The sequence below is a fragment of the Polistes fuscatus genome, unplaced genomic scaffold (genome assembly GCF_010416935.1).
Source record: "Polistes fuscatus isolate 324 unplaced genomic scaffold, CU_Pfus_HIC Scaffold3, whole genome shotgun sequence".
Lineage (NCBI taxonomy): Eukaryota > Metazoa > Arthropoda > Insecta > Hymenoptera > Vespidae > Polistes > Polistes fuscatus.
Window position 1 is genome coordinate 12,884,154 of NW_025113107.1, and position 27,395 is coordinate 12,911,548.

At 30.2% G+C, this 27,395-nt stretch overlaps 2 protein-coding genes across 3 annotated transcripts in view; one reads left to right on the plus strand and one right to left on the minus strand.

Moving 5' to 3' along the window:
- LOC122519759 lies at window positions 1-25,563 on the plus strand. The gene is made up of 3 exons (XM_043639438.1): window positions 1-1,035; window positions 12,162-12,612; window positions 25,150-25,563. Exons 1-3 carry the CDS (start codon window positions 163-165, stop codon window positions 25,440-25,442), a joined length of 1,617 nt encoding a protein of 538 aa, XP_043495373.1. The 5' UTR covers window positions 1-162; the 3' UTR covers window positions 25,443-25,563.
- Window positions 1-27,395, minus strand: part of LOC122519757 (pseudouridine-metabolizing bifunctional protein C1861.05) — a 49,535-nt gene that overhangs the window by 14,155 nt on the left and 7,985 nt on the right. The gene's annotated exons all lie outside the window — the stretch shown is intronic.

Consider the following 27,395-nt stretch of genomic DNA (forward strand, 5'->3'; position numbering starts at 1 on the left):
ATTCCTATTTTCATCATCATCATCATCATCAACAACAACAACGAGAACATCACCATTCATTTATTATTTTCATTACAACACTTTCCTTCGATTTTTGTCCTTTATACGTTGGAAGCAACCCCCTTACGACGAGGATAAGCGTACCAGGGAGGCACGATTAGTATGACGGTGATGCTGCTGCAACGTTCGGTCACCCCGCAGTCGACGCACCGCCAAAAGACAGCGAAGGAGGACTGCAGCACGAAACCGCCGTTTATTTTTTTGCTGGACGATCGTCAGCAGGAACATAGGCGATTTACCGACGCCTCCATCATCACGACCACTAATAATAATAATAATAATAATAACAACAACAATAACAATAACAATAATAATAACAATAATAATATCATCAACAATTTCAACAACAACAACTACGAAAACAGTTACACTCCTACGACCAATAACAACAACAATAATAATATTAATAATAATAATAATAATAATAATAATAATAATAGTAATAATAATAATAATAATAATAATAATTACGAAAGCGGGAAAAAAAATAATATAGTGAAGAGGAGCGTACGTAGGAGCAGCGGAAGCCGCGAATACGCGCTCGAGGAGGCCCCGGTTTCGGTGACGTCTTCTCAAAGACGCACCGCAGGTGGCCAGGAGGTCGCAATGCGATATTATCGGATTTGGATTTACGCCTGTAACGGGGTATTATTCTTCAGCGCGGCCGCATTTGCAGCTGTCGTATCTATGTCTATAATATTCACCGGGGATCCTAGGAGGCACGTAATACCTGGCGTACCAAGGGCCTTCGATCCGACGGCACTTTATGCATACCTAGCATTGGGTACACAATTGGGACTAGTACAGTTACTTGGTTGTGTTGCCGTTAGAAGACTCAGCGCTAAATTGTTACACGTATATTGGGTCTTACTTTTGGTACTGTTATTAGGGGACATCGTTATTGGTATCGTTTGGGTCTTCCGTTCCAAAGAGATGAACAACCAATTGAGGCCCACCCTAAGCCTACGATTACAGGTTCGATTTATACCTTTCTTTATCTTATTAACCCTTTGCACTCGAGGCCTTGTTCGCTTGCAGCAACTCGAGACGATTTCGGCCAAATTATTAAGTAGACATTTTACAGGTACTTTAAAAACATTTATAAACAAACAAGCGTGTAGAAATAATAAAGTATCATCAGTTTATTCATTTATATGTCGAAAAAAAAAGAAACTTTGATAAATACTACACTCTGTAATTAGTTTTGGTTGAGTTGACACTTGAAATTGGCCGGGCGCCGTATCGGCGCCGCTTGAGTGCAAAGGATTAAGAGTCAATCAAAAGTTCGTCAGTTTATTGTCTTACATAAACTGCATAATGGATTGATTGGTTTTTTTTTTGTTTTGTTTCTGTTAAATTTATTTTGGAAATATTTATTTAAACGACTCACGAACTTTTGATTCATTCTGATATTTATATGTTTCTCTTTTTTTTTTTTTTAGATTATTTTATCGCACGACAAAGTCTAGCCTTCTTTTTATTGGATTTGTTGTTTACGTTTAACTATTTTCAGTGATATATGGGCGCATATACGCGTCCAACGAAAGTAATCCGCGATTAAGGACGCACATATGTATGCGTTTATCAACTTTTTTGTCGTTGACACCTTTCCTTGACTCGAAATTCTTTTCCATGCTTTTTCTTTTTTTTTTTTCTTTTTATTTCATCAAAATATAGTTAAACGTTTATAGAAAAAATCAATTCAGTCGCAGCCGATTGCAATCTTTAGCCGTGCTCCACATTTTAAAGGGTTAAACGTATTTCTTTTTATTTTCGTTTTTATTTATTTAACACTAAATCTATCTAGCAAAAAAAAAAAAAATCCTGTAAAATTTGTGAAAACGAATAAATCCGATAGAAAATCGCGTGCAAAAGGTACCATATTCATTTCTAATTGTAAGTAAATAAAAAAAAAAAAAGGAAATATTTCGTTCGTCATCCGATTGATTAAAAATCACATTCAATAATAAATATATATTATTATATATTTATTATATTATTTATATTATTATTTATTATTATTATTTTTATTATTTTATATTTATAATATATTATATTTTTTTTAAATCAGTGAATATAGGAATATATGAAGTGTCGGTAGGTTTAATGTTAAAATTCGTAGAAATATAAACTTGAATAAGAATATTATCCTAATGTAACAATATTCGATAATATTCTGGCACAAGTTAGACCAAAGTTAAATCACAATTTGTCGTTTTAAATTATCCAGATATCGTGAATTCGAGATGAACGTCCTCCCCCAACTTGGCTCACTTTCTTTCTTTCCCGAACATCCGAGTTTAGTTCTCTAGTCTTTGCTTGCTTGCTTGCTTGCTTGCTCGACTAGTTTTATTCAAGTTGGAAGAGAAAAAAGAAGAAAAAAAAGAGATCACGTTCGCTGACGTTGTCGACCTAATGCGAAAGTACTTAAATACGTGACGCGAAAAACAATGTTAAGATCGTACCCCTAGTTCGATGATAATTAGAATAGGGGGTGGGGGCGGGTGGGGGGTTGGGGTAGTGTAATGGTCCGCTTAATCCGTTCTTTCTATCTTTCTTTCTTTCTTTCTTTTTTTTTATCTTCTTTCCTTCAATTCTTTTCATACTCCCTGAACCGAATCTTTCTTTGAATTATTTCGGTGTAATTATTATTTCCTTCCTGTCCCCTCTTTCCCCGTTGTTTTACCTTGCTCGAATATTTGCTTGCTTGCATTTCTTTTTTCTTCCACAATAAAATAAAGAGAATTAACTAAAAGGAACATGGGAAACAAATATATATATATGTTATTGATATTTGTGTAATAAGAAAAAAAAAGAGAAATAAAATCGATACTATTGTGAGAATGTTATCGAGTGAGAAGAAACGATAAACTTTTCCCCTTTATTTTCAATGGGACCATTAAATCTAGACCCGTAGTAAAACTCTTCTATAGAAGATTTATCACGCTGACTGGATAAAAAGATACACGTTATTACTATACTCCTGCGGATTTATATACGACACATATGTATATATATTTTTTTTTATTTATTCGGTCTGTATTTTCAAACATTTTTCAATGAATATTTTGTTAAATGAATGGATCAATAATTAATAATATATATGGATCTCTCTCATATAAATTAATAAAATATCAATTAATAATAATATTATAATATATAATAATAATATAATTAATAATATATAATATATATAATAATAATAATTATATTATATATATTATATATTTATATAAATAAAATATTATAATTAATTAAATTATATTTTATATAATTATATAATTATATAATAATATTATATTATTTATATAAATAAAAAATTATAATTATAATATAATATAATAAAATATTATATAATAATATAAATAAAATATTATAATTAATTAATTATCTGATATATATATATGTATGATAAATAATCATTATATTATAGTATATTTATCATAATATAATAATATGTATATATCATGGATTCAACTAATTATATATCTCTATTATTATATATATATATATTTTGTTCAATACATAAATAATAATTTGTTAACGTTTATATATATTGGTTAGAATTTTGTCACACACACACACACAAGATTACATATTATATTATATTTTATTATAAATATTAATAATTATATCAATCGATATAATACTGATCACTCATACATTGATTCATTTGTTTGTTTTCTTTCAAATGTTATATAATGAAAAATGTTGAAAAAAATATCGACCCAATATAAATAAGAAAACTAGGCGTACAACGAATCCATCATTTTTTGTTGTATGTCATCGTTATATTTTCAAGCTTCTTTTTCTTTTTTCTCTAAACGAACGCGTGGATATAGTTTTCTTTAAAATTTATACCCAAATCTTTTAGGGGAAATTTTCTTCTTCTCGCAAGGTATTATATTCTCGGTATAACAGTTCAAGCAAGCGTGATTAAATATTTGATTTTAAACGATTTCTATTCTTCTTTCGTAAAAAAGTAGTTTTTCGAGGAAATAGAGGTAAGGTAGAAGGATAAAGAAACGAAAAAAAAGAAAAAAAAAAAGACCGAAAGTACGAAAAAGAATATACCTATACACACGTTGCTGACAAGGATGTATTTTTATCCGAGAAACAGTTTTATATCCATAGAGAAAAACATCGAGAGGATTACAAAAGCTGAGAGAAGAAAATGTACCGATCGATAAAAGTTTATCCTTTAAAAGAAGAAGAATAAGTAGAAGAAGTAGTAATAACAGTAGTAGTAATAGTAGACAAAAAAATAATATTTTTCTTTTAATCTTCCCACACAACGGCAAAGAGACAGACACCACGAATGGGAACGTTGTTAAGCCCTTCCCCTTCCTCCCTCCCCTCTCCCCCCTCATAAGTTCGTAAGACAATCCTCTCATTATTCTTCGTTGTATAAAGAAACACAAGACAAAGTTGTTTAAACTTTAACTTATAATCGATTAAAATGTAGGACTTTGTGAAATTTGCTAGTCTAAAATACGGGTAACCAACCACCACCATTACCACCACCATTGCCACCACCATTGCCACCACCATTAGAGTAAGACGGCTGGGATTGATATACGATTCTCTTTGAACATTGGATTGATTTATGGTTGAGATAGACTACTTCTAGTGAGGACATTAACCCTTGAAATTCGGTCAGGTATAAACCACCTCTAAGTAACTCGCATCTATACTTGCCAAATATTCTTCCTTTCAAGTAAGTAATTTTATCGAATAAAAAATATAAAGATTGTTAGATTTTTTTTTCTATTTTTTACGTTGACGCGTTAAATGAAGCAACAAAAACGTAATACTAGAGCTAATCTTTCAATAAAATAATATTAGGGGAATTTAAAATACTCAAAAAAAAGAAAAAAAAAGAAAAAGACAACTTTGTATAATTTTGATGTATTATACTTTTACCGTTAGAGATTTTCTAGAATCAAAAGTAGATTTTAGAATAATACGAGTTGTTATATTCATTCAAGGGTTTGTTCTAAAGACAAAATGTAAATATTTTCTCGTTGGTTTGTAAATAAAAGTATAACTATGGTAATGGTTGGGGAGTTTGTTTTAGGGAATTCAAAAAGGACGACTTGTAAGCTGGTGTGATAAGAGGGGTTTTATGATAGTGTTGAGATATTCAGATTTAGCAGTCTTACACTGTTACAATAACAATGACAATAATAATAATAATAATAATAATAATAATAATAATAATAATAATAATAATAACGGTAGAATACAGAAAGTATAATTGCGTTGAATGAAACGTGAAAAAAAAATCAAACATTATTACATAACCTCAAATTAATAATATCATTATAATTTACCTTCGAGATAATCGAGATAATAAGGTTAAAAAAAAAAAGAAAAAAAGAAATTAATACTTCACAACGTTTATCGAACTCTTAAAGCGAATACCGTATTACCGGTGAACCGGTTGTTGAGATAAGAATAGTAAAGATATTATTCTTTTGTCAGTGGCACCATTATGTTGGCATCCATTTTGTCATTACACGTTGAGAAAATGGCTTTTCTTTGGTAGCGACCGAATCAACGCCACAGAGAGAAAAATTCCAGGACAATTCTAAACCACTACCATTACTACTACTACTACTATTATTATTTTCCTATTTTTCTCTTGTTTTTTAAGAATTATATATATATATATGTTCAAAACGAAAAACACAGAAAGATACGCGCATACATACACATTACACCCATCTACCCACACAACAACCTCACCACCACCACCACCACGATCATCAGTATTTTCTAAATACGTGTAAGTACGTGTTTGTATTCGTCACAATGTGGCTCATACATAAGAAATGAATAATGCGCTGACGTTGGTTGGCTGCGGTTGGCTGACCCAGCACAAAGCTTCATTCTCATGCCACTTTACGCGTTATCTCGTTCTTCTATCTTCTCTCGAATGATTCCGGTGTAAACGGTAAAACAGAGGATAAGCTTTGAGGCCGAAGAATTACACCATCCACCCACCCATCCCTCCTCCACCCTCCTTTCTTTAAAATGTCATCGGAGAAAATGTGTCGGGCAACTGAATTTTTCTAACCATTTTTCTCGCTACGTTGCTCACGTACTCGTAAGATTTATACTCTTCGCGTTTCTCACAAGATTTTATATATATATATTTTTGACGCGTATTTTATATAATTTTGTTAGGGTGAACCAAAAGTTCATGCATTTTTAAATTGATATTTCATTTGCAATAAAAATCATTTTATTCACTTCAAAAAATTGCACTATCTGAAACAAGACAATAAATGCACAATATATCACTCTAATATAACTATATATAGTTATATAACTATATAACTAGTATATAACTAAATTATACTATATAACTATATATATAAAATAACTATATATATGTATATAGTTATATTAGTGTGATATATATATATATATATATATATATATATATATTATACATATATTTTGTTCTTTAATTCGGTATGAAAAAAATAATCGCTTAAGTCAGTTCACAGTTATAAATGAAAACACAAATATATATATATATGAAATTTGATCGGTTACTAATGCGAACCAGAAGCTTTTCATTGAAATCGAATAATGACACGTTATACTACTATATATTAAAAGAGGTTAGTGGAAAGAGATACCTGTTGAAAATATCCGGAGAAAATCTTTTTCCGGTGTGTGTGTGTTATATACCTCTTCTATTTCCAATTGTTAAAACGCGTTTTGGTAATGGTCCAAGAAAATAACAGAACAACGGAGTGTCGTTATCTTTAATTTGTCCTTTAAGAAAAGTATGAAAGTATGAAAATAGAAGGAAAATAATCGCGTTCTCGTGGGAAATATAAAAGAAAAGTTTTTTCTTCTTCTTTACTCTTAAACGTATTTTTTTATTTTTCACATTTATTATTATTATTATTATCATTATTATTATTATTATTATATTATTATTATTATTATTATTATTAGAGAATATTTTCCTTTTCTCTTTCATAATTAATCCCGACAATATGTTGAAGCAAGAAATATATTTCTCTCTTACATATTTTTTTTCTTTTTCGTTTAACCGTAAATTCACGTTTAACCGTGCAATATCAGCACCGTTGACGTATAATATACTTATTACACACATATATACAGACAGACCGTTTCAAATATGTATATGAACTTTTTTTTCTTTTTTTTTTCTTCTTATTTTAGCATAACGCAGTCACCTTTGAAGTTAGGTCCGCGTATTTTGAAACACCCTTTATATATATATATATATATATCTTATACTCAAGTTAGCAACCGATATTTCATCCCGATAAAATGTAGGTCGCGAGCATTTCTAACTGCACGTTTATTGCACATTACGTACATTCGTCCTTGAAGATTTTACGTTCAGATTCTGTAAAGAAAAATCTTACGGGGGTGGCGGCGGCGGTGGTGGCGAGGGGGGGAGGATAGGGGTTGTATGATATAAAATGCACGCCACACTGGTATCGTAATCCACTTTACTTTCGAGCATCATCGTGACAGTAATAATTTACCATATGTAGTACGGACATATATATATATATAATTTTATTTGCGAATATATTTTATCTTAGATATAAATATGATAATAATAATAATAATAACAACAACAACAAAACAAAACAACAACAACGACAACAACAACAACAACAAACGAGATAAGAGAAATGAAGATTATTTTGAGCAAACGAGTTGGTCCGCATCTGTTCACGTTCCTGTTTCTCTATTCTTGTTACGTGTGCATGTATCAGCACATACATACGTACATATATATAATACATATATACGTACATAAATAAAATTGCATTTGAGAAGAGAGAGAATATGCGTGTGTATGTGTGCGTCTGTGTAGACGTGCGTTTGCATTACGACCATGCGATACTAACTGGTACATACTTACACATACCTACACAATGTGTAGTACACATACACACATTCTCACACATGTACACACCTATGCACTTAGAGTAGATCCTACGTTTCCTGCATAGATCGATCAATGTGTGACATCTAACCTATCGTAAATTTCTTTCTTTTTCTTTCTTTATGTATGTTTTATGTATTACGTATTTTATTTTCGCCATTTTGTTTTTCTATTACCATATATTTCGTTAGAAAATAATACTATACGATTAAAATCTGTCGTATTGTCGTAAACTGGAACGTAGAACGTGAATTCAACATTTTTGTACGTTAAATTCAACGAATCAGTTAATTTATTTTGAATCTCGGTAATGATTAAAGATCATTTTTAATCTATTTTTTTTCATTCAAGAATATAATACGTTCATTATTTTAGAAACAATTTGTATTTGTCTTTTTGATTAGAAAATTTCATTGAAAATTGTATAATTTGTTTTACAATTAAGCAACGATCAAACGCAGTTATTTTTTCCCGTAATTTATTGATCTATAGTTTGCCAAAATATTATTTATCAACCCTGTAGAATAATTCTCACGTTATACGATATTAAAATTAAAGTAACGCATCATATTTCCATATTAAGCTTGTAAATATATTATTCTATATTATTTTTTTAAATATATTATTCTACATTATATTTTTCAGGCCAAAAAAAACTTTCTATTATTTTTTTCTCCCTAATAAGGTATATATGTATATTAGATATATTGTAAATATATACAAAAGAATATCAAATATAATATTTTATTATTAAAATAGGTGTCTTAGGAAAATTGGACGGGTTAAAAAATCTTTTTGAAGGCTATTTTGATTTATTTCGTCGACAAGATCAAAAATAGCGTTCAAAAAGATTTTTTAACCCGTCCAATTTTCCAAAGACACCTATTTTAATAATTTTATTTTTCAGACAAGATAAAAAAACCAATTATATCATTTTATATTATTTTTGTAAATATTTTAAATTCATATTAATTTTTAGGCCAAACTTTGTATAATTTTTGTCTCCCTAATAAGTTATATATTATGTTATGCAAAATACTGTCTCGAGTGGGCAAGACACCTGACATAACCACATATATGCGTCCTATGCGATAGTAGTACAACGAATATGTAAACATACTTCGCTTCGTATTCGGAGCACGCTTTTAGTGCTGTTAGACCACTTGTTTATCACGACGCCCTTGGGTCTACTACATATGTATATATTGCAACATATATATACATATATATATAAAGATATGTCGTACACCCTGTCAGCCCTATTAACTATGAAAAGGTAAAGGGCATTATTATTATTATTATTATGACACATTGAATCACAATTAGGAAATTTCTCTTTTCACATTAAACACCTGTTATTTGTTAATTAAGTCAATAATTCAATCGAAATATTTCATTTCTACAAAAGTATTTGTTCTTCTTCTTCTTTTTTTTTTTATCGTTTTATTCACCGTTTTGTATTTCCCAATGATAATTGTAGTTAGATAACAATTTTGTTTTTTTTTTCATTCTTTTTATTACTGTTTTTATTGGGTCAATAATTTCAAATGCTTTTAATAGAATCAAATTCATGATTAGTATAATATTGTATAATAAAATATCAATATTAACATCTCGTATTCGTTTGTAAAACAATTTCAAATATCTACATGTAATTATAAATACTGTGATCATTTATTTATCATATATCGACAAATAACGATTAAATATATCGAAAATAAATATGAATATTTATTTTAAAAACTAATAATCGATTGTACGAAATGAAAGTGTCAAAATGAAGAATGAATAATTGACGGAACGATGAAAAATTCTCTCGCATTTTCTCTTGTAAAAACTTGTAAACGGGTGGTGGTGGTGGAAGGGGGGAGAGTTGATGAGGAGGGGGGTGGGAGTAGGTTACAAAAACGTTTTTAGAAAGAAAATCAACGTTCGAAGAGTTGCTTTCGTATCTTCTTATCACGAAAACATTATATCCTAATCTTTTTTTTTCTCGAAGCCGTTTTTTTTCTCTTTTTTTTTTTCTTGGTTCTTTCCATCGTATATATTTGCAATCGTTACACACCACCACCCTGTGTTCCTTGTGTTCTTTTATCCCAAGTTGATCGCATAATCTAACGGAAAACGTGCGTAGATTGACACGAACCGATAACGAGAACGTATGAGAACAAAATTATGGGGGTGGTTGTTGTTCTTCTTCTTTTTCTTTTTTCTTTTTTCACTTCTTTTTCTTAAGCCCCTAGTTTAACAATCTCTCGATCTTTTTATTTATTTTTGTCTCTTTCTTCTTTCGTTTTTTTCTTTTCTTTCTTTCTTTCTACAAGGTGAACAAATTTCGCGCGCTAAATTTTCCAACGATCGTTATTATTGTTTAATGGGATTTCTGTGTTATTAAATGATTGTTATACGCGTCAGAGGAAAATATGTAAGCAAATTAATGGCATCCTTCGAAAACGATTAACCGTAGATCGTTTAAATCTTATCTTGTCGCAATTAAGAAAGTTATAACGCCGGAGAGTTTAGTGTTGTTTTATAGGACAAATATCTCTACATCGACGATGATATTTCTACTATTACTACTATTACTATTATTACTATTACTACAATGATTGAAACATACAGCAAAGTATATTGATTAATTAAACGCGTTAATATCTAACAATAAAAATACATTTCATTGTTGAATTCTTAAGGATGGTGAAAGAAAAGTGTTAATTTATTTTAATCAATAATTAAACTTGATAATATTTTCAATCTGTAGGTTGTTTAAATTAAAAAAAAAAAGAAAAAAAGGAAAAATATTGAATTTTTTTTTGTAAATAGGTAGCAAAACCTTCTCGCAAATTATAACGCCCATTTCGCTTGTTAAACGATAATCATTTCCTGATTATAATAACCTTTTACTCTCGGAAAATATCAGAGCACGAAAAAGTCGTAGGAGTAATTTTCATCCCGGAGTTCTCTCATTTTTACGTTGAAATTTATTTTTCGACGGGGGGTAAGAAGGTGGGGAAAAGAAATCACGAAATAAAAATAAAAATAATGGATTTTAATCAAGCACCTGTATCGTATCGATGTAAAAAAAGAAAAATAACATAAAAAAAATATAATAGTTTCAATATCAATCGAACAAAAGACACTAGAACCGACAGGTACTGCTGTTAAAGTATAGTATTGGCATCTAATAGTTACATCTGATTGTCAAAAACAAAACTCGTTACAATTGTCCTAAATCTTTCCGATGGAATAGAGAAATATCAATTTATATATATTAATCGTATTTATATTTATTTATTTATTTATTTTAGTTAGACGTCACGCGTAGATTTATGTAACACAGTATTGGCATCTAATAGTTACATCTGATTGTCAAAAACAAGACTCGTTATAATTGTCCTAAATTCATCCCATAGAATAGAAATATTCATTTTTATTAATCGTATTTATGTTTAATTATTTATTTCAGTTAAACGTCATGTGTGTGTAGAGTTATAACATAATATTGGCATAATAGTAGTTACATCTGATTGTCAAAAACAAGACTCGTTATAATTGTCCTAATTCATCCCATAGAATAAAAATATTCATTTTTATTAATCGTATTTTGTTGATTTATTTATTTCAGTTAAACGTCATGTAGAGTTATAACATAATATTGGCATAAAAGTAGTTACATCTGATTGTCAAAAACAAGACTCGTTATAATCGTCTTAAATTCATCCCATAGAATAGAAATATTTATTTTTATTAATCGTATTTATGTTGAATTATTTATTTCAGTTAAACGTCATGTAGAATTATAACATAATATTGGCATAATAGTAGTTACATCTGATTGTCAAAAACAAGACTCGTTATAATTGTCCTAAATCCATCGGATATAATAGAAATATCTATTTAAAATATATTTAATCGTATTTATATTTATTTATATATTAGTTGAACGTGGCGTCAGTTACATAAAACGCGTATTCTCACAATTGTATCTGAACGTAGTTATAATAAATCCTATAAAGAGAAATATGGCTATGGGGTTGCGGCGAGGGGGATTGGGGTAGTGGAGAGGGGGGGGGGTAATAATAGGAGAGAATAATATAAAAGAATCGTTTATTATAAACGTTGTTGTATTTTTTGTTGTTGAATTGTTCGACAGACGGAGTACGACAAAGAGCCACGATTCAGCGAACACTGGGATCGTTTGCAAAAGGAATTCACGTGTTGCGGTGTAACAGGGCCTCGTGATTTTGGATCCTATTGGCCAAAGACGTGTTGCGGCGGTATTACAAGTATAAATATCACCGATACCTGCCAACAACCATACTCCCGTGGATGCGACGAATCATTGTTACGATGGTTGAGAGAAACATCCGATCGATTATTCGTATTCGGTTTTTGTGTAGTAGCATTTACGAAGCTGTGTTTCCTCGGTATATTGCGTTACGAGATACGCGAGATGATACAGAAGATACGTATGTTACGTGAACCACCACCACCGGCTACGACATTTGCCCAGCCGCCATTTTCCCAAGTGATGTCCGAACCAACAACGAATAATGGCAGCATCGTTAGACGAACAACTTTGCCTAACGCCGTTACTCCTTCCGGTAGGTCTGATCTATTTGTTTATTTATCATATTTTAACACTTTTCTTTTCTTCTTTTTATTTTTTCTTCTCGTTCATACATTTTTTGTCTTAAGGGGGAAATACGTGTAAAACGGTATATTCATCATGATTTTCATGAATTTTTTTAACGTATTAAAAATTTATATTATTTATTAATATTATAAGGTCATTTTACACATATATTTGAGAACGTATTCCGAAATTTGTAAAGATTTATCTCGAAAACTAGCGGAGATATCAGCTTTCACGCATTTTAGGTTTCTATCCGACTCTGAGCAGTTTGTGTACATCTTGGAAGCCACAATTATTATCAAAAATCAATTACAAAGAAAAATTACTTTTTTGTATATGTGTATCTTCTATTTGAACCTCATTTCCCTAGAAAAAAAATGAAAATTTGTATTTTTTCGAGGGGTATGAACATTAAGCATGATTTTTTATTATTTTTTCATATATTGTTCATTATAAAAAAAATACTTTAAACAAAGATATCGCTTATGATTCAGTTTCAAATAGAGCGTAATTATATAAAGAAACTATATTCCAAATTTCAAAATGATTGGTTAAAAACTTTTTAAGCTAGAGTGTACACAATTTCGAAAAAAGTTGTTTCGTTTGAAAAAAGCTCGACTGTTCTGTATTTAATCGCTTATAACTTTTGAACGACTTGGATTTTTGACTTGAAATTTTATGACTATATTTTTGAATAATTTTACAAGCGATTTATAAAAAAAAAAAATTAAATTTTTCGAAGCCTCTACACGTATTTCCCCCCTTAAGTAAGATCGAAAGAATAAGGCGTAGGGTGGGGGGGAGGGGAAGAAAAGAAAATAGAAAGAAGTAACGTTTGAATGAGAGAACGATGTAAATTAATGGGGATGATTAATGATGACAATGGTCGTGGAAAAATTTCATATCAATTACTAAACCCTCCCCCCCTTCCTTCTTCCTTTTTTTATTTTTTTCTAAACGAATTCTTTTTCATACAATGTTTTTCTATTTTCTTCGTTTATTGCAATCGATTTAATAAATTCTTTGTTTTTTATTTTCTAATATCAAAAGAATGAAAAAAGAAAGAAGTTTGAATAAAAGAACGATGGAAATTAAAGGGGACGATGAGTGGAGGAAATTTCGTACCACTGTCCTTTTTTACATTTTTTTTCTTTTATTTTCGAAAGTAATCCTCCTCACGGAACAATTTTTCTATTTCCTTCGTTTATCATACAATCGATTTAATACATTTCACTTTTTCTAATGTCAAAAGTACGAGAGAAGAAAAATAAAAAAGAAAGAAGTTTGAATAAAAGAACGATGGAAATTAAAGGAGGAGGGGGGTGACGATGATAATAGTCGTGGACGAAATTTCATACCAGAAAATTCCCCCGAACCCACCCCATTTTGTTTTTTCGAAACGAATCCTTTTCTTAGAAGTGGCTGTATAAAAAAAGAACAAAAAGGTGGAATGAAAAAACGTTAATAACGGAGGTTCGGAAAATCGCTTTTTATATCCGACAACTGGTAATAAAAATGATCTATCATTGGATATATACTTATAGATGTTTAAAAAAGATAAAAAGTCAAGATAGAAGAAGGTTAAAGAATTTTTCTTCCAAGGGAAAAAACTTAATGTACTATACCTATCACAATATATATATATATATAAGGAAAAGAAAGTGATAAAAAGATATATAAAAAGACAAAGTTTATAATATTGTTCCGTTGAAAAGTTTTGCGATACTTTAAAAAGAGTAGTAGTCGACTTTATGGTTAGTCGTTTAATTTCTAACAACGATCGTTCGTTGTCGTGGTTGACTCGTGTCAAAGGTGTTCTTCTTACCTGCCTACCTACCTACCAACACACACACACACACACACACACACACACACACATATATGCGCAATATTATACCTGCAAATCTTTATTCGTGCACAGCCCTCGTTTTTAATTCAACGTTAAAATGATTTAATAAACGACTAAGGGAATGAACGATTTAAAATGCGGAAGTGGTGTTGTTGTACGCGCTGGCTACAAGTTTACACGTTAAAATACACATGCATAAACGTGTTATAACTGAGTTACGAAAGTTCGTGGGGAGGGGTTAGGGTTGGGGGGGGGAGGGAGGTGAGGGAAGAAGGTTCGATGGCCCCGTAGAAACTAAAATAAGACTTCAAATCGATAATCGCGAAAAGAGCAACGAAATTTCTAACCGTGGTGGCTGGGAGAGGAGAAGAGGGGAGGGGGTGGGGGCCGGGGCGGGGGAGGAAAGGCATATAAAATTTTTTCGTTGGAACGTTTTTAAAATTTTACTATCGTTTTATTTTTATTTTTTTTTTCCCCCCTCTTCTTTACTTACTTCACATTTCTTTACTCTTTTATTACTCTAACGGTAAACTTATGGGACAATTAAAGTAGAAACTAAATATAGTTAATGTAATTATTTTCTAAAGTCGTTTAAAAATATATATGGTTGAAAGGATATTAAAGATAGATAGATAGATGGATGGATGGATGGATTGATGGATATATTTAGAAATAAAAGTTAGTTATTGAAAACTCTGTTCTAACTGTTGTCGTTTTTCTACGAGAACTTGCAACGTACTTTATTATCGATCCGATTTGATTCGGTGATGGTAATACTGTTCGCGCGTGATTGAAAGAAAAAAAATTGTATTTATAAATACCGTCTTGTGTTTTTTTTCTTTCTTCTTTTTGTTGAAACATTCGAATATTACCGTTCCATTCGAATCGATCGATAAAATTAAAGATAATTTTATTATTAATTAATTATTAATAATAAATTAATATATTTATTATTAATTAAGTTATTTATTTTATTAATTAAATTAAATTATTATAACGGATATATTTTATACGATAAAATGAAATAATACGCGAATTTTGATATTATTTTTATTCTGATAAAATATATTGACGAATAATACGTATATGTCAATTCTCTTATATTAGATTATACTAATTATTATAATTATGGGAATTATCGTTCTATTTAAAGCCAAAAATTTCAACGTAAATTAGAAAGAAAAATTCTAATCGTTTCGAATAATATTGAGATTATATTTAAACGTTAATTAAATCTCAAAAAAACTATGTATTGGAAAAATATTGTTAAACGAAAATACGAAATATATATTCGATATTAGTAAAGCCAATTTATTCGTCTTTTTTTATTTTAAATGAAAATATTCAATGTAAATTTATACTCAAATTAAGATCATTGTAGGGTTTGCTAGCTTTTCGCATAACTTTAGCCTAATTCAATCTAGTCTGATCTATGGATAGATAGTATTCTTATCACCTTTAACAAAAAGTGTCATTTAAATTCAAATTCTAATTAGATCTAATGAAATTTACAAGTCTCTCGAGTGTAACGGGAAAAACAAAAAATGTTCAATTGGGAATACAATTTTGGTAAACATTATTTTTACTCGATAAATTTTTCAAATAATTCCATTCAATTATTTGCCAAATAATCAAACAAATTGTTTGCTTTAAAAAAAAGAAAAAAAAAAAGAGAAAAAAGGAAACTAACGTAAATTAAACTGAAACTAAACGAAACAATATCGAGAGATAAGAAATATTTATTTTAGTCTATTCTTTGAAAATTGTTATTATGTCTATTCTGCATCTATCGAAGTCTAGTATCCTTTAGGGATAATACATACCTATCTACAAGTAATGCTTATTCAACGAGGACGTGACTCGAGTGGTTCGACTACTACTTAGGTTCAAATCGTTATTTCGATGGTACTATACAGATATATCGGGTCAAATTGACGTTAGCTCAAAAATTCTGTAATATTCGTATCAAAAATTGTAATAAAATTATATCAATTTTATTATTATTATTATCATTTTTTTTAATTATATATATATTAATTTTATTATATTAATTATATATATTATATATAATTTATATAATTATATATATTTATAATATATATTTATATATTAATTTTATTATATTAATTTATATATATATATTATTATTATTTTTTTTAATATATATATATTATTTTATACCACGTACTATTTTATTAAATAAATTTCCTCTCACATATATTCTAATTAGTACTTTAAATATCTCGTTTAAAATATTATAAAATAAATCTATTATATATATTTGATATATATAAATCGAATATACTAAATTTGACTGGACTACCGCAATGTCCGTTATGTTGACGGTAGATTGATTCATCCGATCAAGTTACAGGAACTTCTTTTGCGAGGGCAATAAATCTGTCAATCAATGTCTGATTTCACTTTCATGCTTCTATACGTATATCTCAGGCGTGATTAATACATACATACATATATACATACATACACATATATATATATAATGAAATAAATCAAAGAACAATTCGATTAACGTATAAAGTAATATCAAATATCAAAGCCATGAAAAATAGTAGGTAGTAGTATTAAAAACCTGAAATAGTATATACAAATACATTGAAACTGAATATATATACTCGTTCACAAAAATAATAAAAGAATAAAAAAAGATTTGTTATATAAACGTTGAACTCTAATAAAGATCATCGATCCGTACTTACTATATTTTACCAAATACATATATACCTATATATATATATAGATTATCTTTCGTACTAGAACGTTAAGAGAATCCTTCGAAAGTTGTAAATTTCGAAAGGTAGACGTTTAAAAGCTAGCTAAACTAAAACTAAGCTAGTTTCATTCTCACCGGTTAAAACAGGAGCATAGCGTGACGGGAAGCAACTGGAATTGAGTCAAACTAATCTACCAGTATGCCTACTATTCTACTTTGCTTACCTTACCCCTTTATATCTTATCAGATTCAAATAAAATTTTCGTTATATTGCAGATATATTACTTAACTAAAGGTACGGAAGGAGAGGGTGGGGGAGGGGGGGATTAAAGGGAAAAAACTAAAATTCCTATAATTACATTTAATTAACCAAAAAGAAAAAAAGAAATAGCATATTTACATACGCGTAATCAATTAATCTTTATACGATAAAACAAAAAAAAATAAAAAAGATAAAAGACCGATTTGATCTCGAAGATTAACGAGATTATTTTTTATCCGATTAAAATCTTAGCGACGAATTTTTATTTCTCTTTCCTTTTCTTTCCTTTCCTTTTCTTTTCTTTTCTTTTTACAGTTAAGTTGAGCTTCATTATCATCGAATAAAAATTGGTCTCTTAACGATTTCGAATAATCGACGAAGACGTAAGTAAGTTTGTCGTTGATTACGAAGCCTAACGTATGCTTACTTACATTAGATATATATATAAGAAAGTAATGAGTTTAAATTTAACACCGTTTAAAGTAATCGTTTTATATTTGTGTGTTCAAGGATTTGAAAAAAAAAAGAAAATTATCTTAGATCACTTTTTCTAATTAATCTCCTTTTTCGATATTATTTCGATAATATAATTAAAACTATTTATAGATCACACGTGTACGACGTAAGAGCGGGGGCGGGAGGGTTGGAATTAAAAACAAAAGAAGATTCTTCAAATGTTCTAACTCTTTTTTACGTTTAGTTTCAATAAAAAAAACAAAATTAAAACAAAAAAAAAGAAAAAAAGGAACGTGAACTCGTAGTGTTTATTTGGAACCCTGTAAAAAAACAATTTCGTCGGTAAAACACGTATATATATATTATTATACTATAGTAAAAGTAAGAAAAACAAAAGAAAAACGCGTTTAGTTTCGATAAAAAACAAAATTAAAAAAAAAAAAAGAAAAGAACGTGAACTCATTAGTGTTTATTTGGAACCCTGTAAAAAAAAAAGAAACGATGTCGTCGGTAAAACACTAACATACATATATATATATATATTATTATATACTAGTAAAAGAAAAAAATAGAAGAAGAAAAAAAGTAGAACAACGTTGCGTGTTCATCGGTAGTTAACATCCGACCACTATAAGCGTGCGTTCAACCGTTCCTACGAACTATTTTCTCCTTTTAAAAAGGAGACAACCACCGATGCAAGAATAAGGATATACCCTTTAAAAAAGAAACATAAAAAAAAAAATAAAAGAAACGTTCTCGTGGTAGTGTAGGTTGGTTGGTTGATAGGTGTACCTATTACCTACATAAAAGATATCTTCTTATCTAACTACCAACCCCTCAACCCCTTAACCCCTAACCCTAACCCTAACCCTAACCCCTCTTAACCACCCCCCACCCATCACGTGCACACATGGAGTAAGGTTTATTTACGAGTTAAGCAAAACGCCATCACGGAACATGTGAAATTCATAAATCTTTAGGAGAAGGGAACGAACGCGTATTCGTTCACCTAATTAATCCGGTAAAACACAATAGTACTCTCTAGTTCGTGTTTAAAACGGAAGTCGTAAAGATGTAAATATCACACCAGCTGCCAACCAGCTGCCTTAAACGAAACTCACCTTAAACGACGACAAATAATTTTCGACGTTGTTCTTCAAACTTTAACCTTTTAACTTCTACTTTTACCCCCCACTCTCACTCCCCATCCTCCTCACCAAACTCCTTAGGAGGTTATGACTCGTTCTATTTTTCTTTCTTTCTTTCTTTCTTTCTTCTTTTTCTTTTTCTTTCTTCTTTATTCGCGTCAAACTTTACCGTTTACTATTTTTCAATTACTTCGGAATTTGATCATTGACTTTTCTTTTTCTTTTTTTGTTCATCCTCGACTAAACAAAAAAATATATATATAAATTTCCGAGAAAGAAGATTTTAAATAATTTTATTTATCATGAAATGCGCACGTGTGCATGTGTGCGTGTGTGTGTGTGTGTGTGCTGTGTAAAGGGATGATAACGCCGTAAAAGAAAAAACTTCGACGTTTGTTCGCGGTACTTCGAGAATTGTTGTATTTAAACTTAAAAAAAAAAGAAAAGCCAAAAAAAGTAGAAGAGCTTTCTTCTTTCTTCTTCTTTTTTTTTCAAAGTTTCGACTTAATTCGCTTGGGAGAGGAGTGTAAATCGTTGGTAGTAGAAAGATACGAAACGTAGAGGGGGGGGCGGGTGGTATTTATTAAACTTTCTACACTTTCCCCATTTATTCCCAAAAAAAAAGTAAGAAAAAAAAATAAAAAACTTCGCCGTTGTTACTCCTTCGCGATCTCGTAATATTTATGAGAGAGAGAGAGAGAGAGAGAGAGAGAGAGAGAAAAAGAGAGAGATGAAATCATTCGAATAGAAAAAGTTAAAATCGTTAAGCTATACTTTTCTATTAAAAAATTTGCTTAAAATATTTGAAATATTTGCTCAAAAATGTGATTGAATTTTAAACGAATTGTTTGGACAAAGCTAAAGAAAAGAGAAGATAAGAGGGAGGAAAAGAGGGGTGTGTTGTAGGAATTGGAAGAGAGGGGGTTAGAAAGGGAGTGGTTGGGGGACAACGGGGGTGGAAGATGTCTTCGGTTGAAAGCAACCCCGACAGATGACAAAGAAATATTCTACGGCTTCTAACGAGATACTAGTCTCTCTCTCTCTCTCTCTCTCTCTCTCTCTTTCTCTTTCTCTTTCTTTCTCTCTAAATGAGTGAAAAAGAAACAGAAAAGGAAAAATAGAATTATCTACAAGATAATCCTTCAAACGCAGCAAACACGCCACGCTTATTATAATTTTCTCTATATTAAACGGCCTAGAAACGTCAGTAAAATGAACATAAGTTTCATTATTTTAGATTGGAAAATATATAAAAACGATGGAAAGAAAAAATAAATAAATCCTATCATATAGAACGTCCGTCTCTCTAATTTTGTATTCTTTTCTTTTTGACAATGAACATTAAACGTACTACCATGATTAAGGGAGGGAGGGCAGGAGGTCATCGAATGACCGATTGTCAATTTTTTCGAAGAAATTTCTAACAAAATGTTATCGCGTGTTACATTTAACGAGAGTCAAACATTTTTATTGAATAAATGGTATATTATTTTTTGTTATAAATACATCGTAAAACATATAACTTTTTAAAGATGGGGGTCATTTGATTCGTCATATGTAAAAAAAAAAACAAATTAGGTATAACATGAAGCACGGTAGGTTTATTGTTAAACAAATAACGATTAAAATCAATCGACGATTCGTAAAATTGTAACAATTGTTTGCTCGTACGATAAAAAAGGTTAATACGAGGGGGGAAAGGGGGGAGGGAAAGATCATTATCATGATCGTCATCGTCCATTTAAAATGACATTTCAACGTACCACCGTCGTATTATAATATTATGACGAATCGAAAGTTCGTGCGGCTTTTTTTTTATTTTTTATATTAATATTCCCAAAGTAAATTTTACAACAACAACAAAAATCCATTATGCAATTTCAAAGTCAATTTACAATATGATAAAAGCACGAACTTTTGATTCACCCTAATATTTTCAATTAATTGATTATTTTTCAAGGTGGTGTGTGATCTTATCAGTTTTGATGGGGGTTGTACGATACGATAAAACAAAAAAAATATGTAAAAAAGGGGACAACACATCAAAGTTCGAAGGTCGAAGACATTCTCTCTCTCTCTCTTTCTCGTATGAGCCTTGACCCCTTTGAAAATCTGCTTTGCGTTTATAGACAACAACGACCTAATCCACTTTTCTGTTTTTTTTCTTTTTTTTTTTGTCGTCTGTCAATATATTATACATATATATATATATATATATATGCAAACACAAACAAATAAAAAAGAAATGTATCTATCCAGACTGAGAAGATCTTTTATCATCTATTTAAAAAAGAAAGAAAAGGGAGGGGGAATAGAAACAACAATCCCCCATTTTGGGGGTTGGTAGAAGTAAATCGTACCTTAAAAGAACATCGTAAAAAAGAAGAAACAAAAAATTCTTCTGATATGACATATCGAGGGAAAATTGTTTTGATATACGAGAATAGTATGAAAATGAATACGTTTTCTTTCTTTCTTTTTCTTCTTCTTATTCTTCTTTTTCTTCTTCTTTTACTCCCATAACTCGTTCTTTCTTTCTATCATCTTTTTCTATTCTTTTTCATGAAGATAAAGATAAAGCTCGTTCGTCATACCATTTCTCACGTAACAGGGGTGTGGGTTGGGAGGGAGACTTAAAAAAGGGGTAATAGTAGTAGCAAACACAAAAAGAAAAGTCTAGAAATTTCTTCGAGCACGATCTCACTTTACTATTCGTACCGTCGTTTCGATAAGCATTTTTATCCTTATTCAAAAGGTTCCACCAAGTTGAAGAGGAGGATTTGTTACTAGTGTCACCGATAGAGTACAAGTGATAGTAATAGCTAAAAGGAAAACCGAATGGTATCGTAAAATATATATATATGTGTGTGTGTGTGTGTGTGCTTTATTCGCGACAGGTATGTACGTTCTACCTACCGATAATATCAAGATTGATATTTTTTTCCAGTTCCTTTTTTTTATGATTTATTATTCAAATTTCACAACGAAATAAAATAATTTGAATACGTTGTACACCATTTATTTATTTATTTATTTATTTATACGTATTAGTAAATAACGAACTAGAACCTATTTGAATTGAAAGAAATGAGGGATCTGATTATTAATTATATTTTCATTAAGGGTTTGTCAAATCAACTTAATAGTTTCTCAACATTTACGAATATCATTTAAGATGATATCTTCTTTATTAAATAAAACACACCGAAAAATGGGTGATTTAAAGTTAAGATTAAGAAAATAAAAAAAAGGAAATAACATTTTTTCTCAGGTAGGTATACTTAGCAGACTAACCAAATTCTACGACCTTATCCACGAAAGAACCTGGCCATGATCCAAAAAAGATAGTAACACCCAGGTCTTGAAAGGCTACCGGAAGATGTGACACCTTCTATCACACACTAGTACACACACTAGACGAACCTATATAACTATTATTCGTAAATATTATTTCTTTCTTTTTTTTTTTTTCGTATAAATCGAACCACCTTCGATAGGATTCCGATCGAGAAATGAAAAGAATATTGAGGTCAAGACCTCGCTTCTTTTTATATTTTTTTTTATTTATTTATTTATTTTCTTTTTGATTTCCTATCCAATTCACGTTAGTCGAACTTTCCACTTCCTAAAAGTAATTCCTTTTTTTTCTTTTTTTGCAAACTAATATTCGTTCTTAATCTATTTTTTTTTCTCTTTTACTTCATTGCTTCTATATATATATATATATATATATATATATAGATTTTAAAGTAACTCCGATGGGAATAGAATTTTGTTTTAAAGTTGAAAACACAACTCACAAAGATTGTTCTAATGAAGGAATCTTTTTCTCACGGATCAAAACACATTTTAACTAACAATTATATTTCCTGTTAAATGAGCAAAAGAGAAAAAATATCAAGAAAGAGAGAGAGAGAGAGAGACGAGGAGGTGGTTAGAGGGTTGGGAGGGGGTGGGGATGGTGGAAAACGATCGCACGAACTGTCCTAGTTATGAAATTCCATTTGCATTGAAAACTCTTACCCTACGACCTTATCGTAGGAAGAATCGGTGTCTCGTTTTGTCGGTTGAATCTTAAAAACTATGTCTTTCCAAGCTATCGATTGGTCTTTGATCATAAACCAAAAGAGGAAGTTAGTAAATGTGGTATAAGTAAAGTGTTTGTAAAGCTTCCTCTTTCACGCCTTTAAATGAAAATCTATCTAACAAGGAACATTGAATTGTAAAAATATTCATAAGATAATAATTTCAAAAGAATAAGCGTTTTTTTCATAGTTGTGTCATGAAAAACGGATGATGATGATGATGATGAAATTATAAAAAAATAAAAGATGATGTTCTATAATAATTATTATTATTATGATGATATATAATAAATGTAGAAGAAAAAAATAAGGTTTGATCAAAACAAGAAAATTCTCTCAATAATCTAATATTTTATTTAATTATCTTACAAAAACAAATATTTATCTTGTTTCTAAATGAAATAATAAAAAGTATTCAAACGTTAGGCTCTAGTTATTATTCACACAAAAGGGAAAGAAAGGAAGAAAGAAAAACATTTTCTCGAGAGAGAGTACATTTTCAATAGGCTAATCGAAAGATTGTCATCGGACAATAACTTTTAACTCGTAGAGGGAGAAAAGAAAAATAACAAGACAAAAAGAAAGGGTGAAAAAGAAAGGTAACGAAAAAACAAACAAACAAACAAACAAACAAAAAAGAAAAAGAAACAAAAACTTGAAAAGAGAAAAAGAGAGAAAGAGAGAAAGAGAGAGAGAGAGAGAGAAAAAAAAGCCGAAAAGAGAGGAAAGCTTGCAAGCTTCCGAGAGCACGATCGATCTCTCTCGACACGATGCACTTGTACATGCACCATGTACCGACTTACACTCTCGACATTACAGAGTGAGAGAGAGAGAGAGAGAGAGAGAGTTACCAATACATTTACACGACTAACACGAACAACAACAACTACACAACTATGTCGTCCCTGTTATGTTCAAACTACAAACAACGGACCACACTACTACAACGAAAACGTACGTATGTATATGCATGCATGCAGATATGTATGTATATATGCATATATGTATGTATGTATGTATGTATATATTTGGTATTTATCTCGTGCCACTCCAATTCGCCGCAAAGAGTCGACCTCGGCACGATCCGTATGTACAACGGCTAAAAATCTCGTTTCTCCTATGAAATCAAGAGTCAAACCTAGCCAAAAAAACATATCTGACCAATAACCGATCTGACTCATGCTGGTTTAATACGTTTCTGACTATATTTCTCAATCTTTTTATTCACCGACGAGAGAGACTACTACCACGACGATGAAAACCATCGTTTCGTCATTTTATCGATACGAATTGCTTCGACGTATAATTATAGAAATAATACACGTACGAATATATATATATATATATGGGGTGAACTAAAAATTTGTGCGTGTTTTTTTTTTTCATTAATATTATATTTCTTAAGTAAATTTTACAAAAAAAGAAAAAGTAACAATCCATTATGCAGTTTCAAATTGAAGTTTCACAACGCAATAAATGCGCGAACTTTTGGTTCACCTTAATATATTATGCGTATTTTTTCAATTTTATTTTGTATCATTTGATTTTTTGTTCTTTTTTCGTTAATTTTATTTAACAAGAAATTATTAAATGAAATCGCCCGAAGATATATTGCAATTAAATCTGATATACATATATAATATAGGATATTAAATATCTGTTTATCTAATTAACGAGATATATCGAATGTGAAATAAATCGGATAGATATAAAATTACACGCGTGTCAACGATATAATAAAAACGAACGGAAAACGTTAACTTATTAATTATTTATTAATATGTCATACGTATTAATAAATCATGAGAATCACGTGTGTGTTTTCGATCATTATTAATATCATTATTATTATTGAAAGATATAGAAATAATATTAAAAATTATTTGAAAAAAAAATTAATAACCAAAAAAAAAAATAAACTAATACGATAACAGACCATACGAATGATAAATTTGGATTTTGCATTTACAGGTAACGCATCTTTATTATTGCAAACCGAGGAATGCAGTACCGGACGACATCCGTTGTTAGCGAACAATCTTCAAGATGGCGGAGCCGACAGCGACACGAATAGTCACTGTGCATTAATTTTGGAAGAGACCACGCCAACCTCGGCCAATCACAATTGCGGTGGTACGCGGGAAAAAAGCAACGGCAATAATAATTACGAGATGAGAGAATTCAATAGAAGATTGTTACTATCGAACGGTGGTAGTCCTGGTACGCAAGGTGTAACCGCAGGTGGACAAAGCAGGCGTACCTGACTATGGAAGTGGTGGCGTAACACCTGGAATCATCTTCTTTACAGGAGCAACCGGCCCGCCGAAGTACCAGTATATAAATAAGCCTACGTAAATATAATACACAAATACATACACACACAAACACACATACAGACACCACCTCTATACATAATATACATAATATACATATATAAATACTATATCGAGTTATGATAGGAGTTCCTATAATTTTTTTTTTCATTTCTTTATTTTTTAAAAAAGAGAAAAACCCGGAAGTTTCTTACGAAGAAATTCGAGGAAAACGAAATGGATAAAAAAGAAATCAATTAAAGGTCAGTGTAAAATGAAGACACTTATAAACATTTTATAAGTAAAATCGAACGAGAGAGAGATAGAGAATATTCTGAATAGTTTTCTCTTATTATCAGTGATATATATATGTATATTGAGATGGCATATCTTTTTATTTTTATTTTTTTTATTTGCTACAGTGAAAGAAAGGGAAAAGAAATACGAGCGAAGGTTTTTCTCAAAGATGAGAGGGGAAAAGGAAAAAAAAAACCAAAAAATTAATCATAGGCATATAAATATAATATATACGTATGTAATACGCGATCGTTAATCGTCCCCCTCCCTCTTACTCTTCCCCTCCAACCTTATAATATTATTTTTATCCTCTCGCGTCTCGAGAAAAGGACTCGCGCTTTTATTTTTTATTTTATTTTATTTTATTTTATTTATACCTTTAACCCACGATGGTTGTTCATTCCACGAGTTGGTTGGTTGCATTGATCTGGACGACGGTTACTTTTAGTGTGTTTTACGTGGAAAATCTGTACCATAAATATAGGTGTGTATATATATATACATATACATTACCAACATATATATAGAAACATATATATATATATTAAATAATACAATGACACACGTTCGCGATCGTTTCTCTTATTCGCTGTTCCGTAACACCATAAAGAGAAGTAAGCTCCCCCCCCTTATATGCGTGTTCTCTCAGTGTACGTATGTGTGTATGCATGTATATATGTATGTATGTATCTATGTATGTATGTATGTATGTATGTACGTTGAAACATATAGAAAACACATATATACAACTAATTCAAAATACGCATACCTACGCAACAATAAAAACGTACAACAAACAAACACTTATGTACACTATTCGTCAACGGTATAAAATACAATACGTCGATATTTATAAACAATTAAACGCTATATCTGGATTAGTGATTATATACGTGTACGTGTATATATACGTATACAATTATACATATGTGTTCCCATAATTATGAAAGTAGTCTAAATCATATATATTTCGTTTCGAGATATTTAAAAGATTACATTTGAACACTAAATTAATTCTATATAATAATGAAACAATAAATATTATCTAACGATTCATTTTTGACAATATATCGTGTGAAAATTACATTGAATTAATTTAGTTTAAAATAATGTGGTGTCAAATAACTGATAAATTTATTTGTTTTTTTTTTTAATTTTGACTTACATTAGACACCACTTTCATAATTATGGGTACACATATATATACGACGTATTTAAAACGATATACTTTTTCATTTTGTAATTAAACGCGTGTCAATTTCGCGAAAGGAGCAGCCGATAATAACGATTGGGAACGTGTACGATCAATTCTGGAGACAAATTATACCTTTTCGTCCTTTAATTTTGTTCTTCTTTTTATTATTCTTTGATTTCTCTTTTTCTATTTTTTTTTTATTTATTTATTCCTTTGCGAGAAGGAAAGACGATAGAAACGATAAAGATAAAAAGGAAGAAAAGAAAGGAAGGACGGAGGGGTGGTAATCACCCCCCTCCTCCACCACCACCATCACCATGAACTTTTTAACTTTTTTAAATACCACTTTTCAAATTCAGTCATTATACAGATATATACATGATAAAAAAGATTAGGACGAATTATCGTCAGTT

Excerpts from the sequence above, each read along its gene's own strand:
- LOC122519759 (XM_043639438.1), top strand. The coding sequence starts at position 163 with ATGACGGTGATGCTGCTGCAACGTTCGGTCACCCCGCAGTCGACGCAC. Across the intron at positions 1,036-12,161 it reads CCCTAAGCCTACGATTACAG|ACGGAGTACGACAAAGAGCC; the intron begins GTTCGATTTATA and ends ATTGTTCGACAG. Across the intron at positions 12,613-25,149 it reads TAACGCCGTTACTCCTTCCG|GTAACGCATCTTTATTATTG; the intron begins GTAGGTCTGATC and ends TTGCATTTACAG.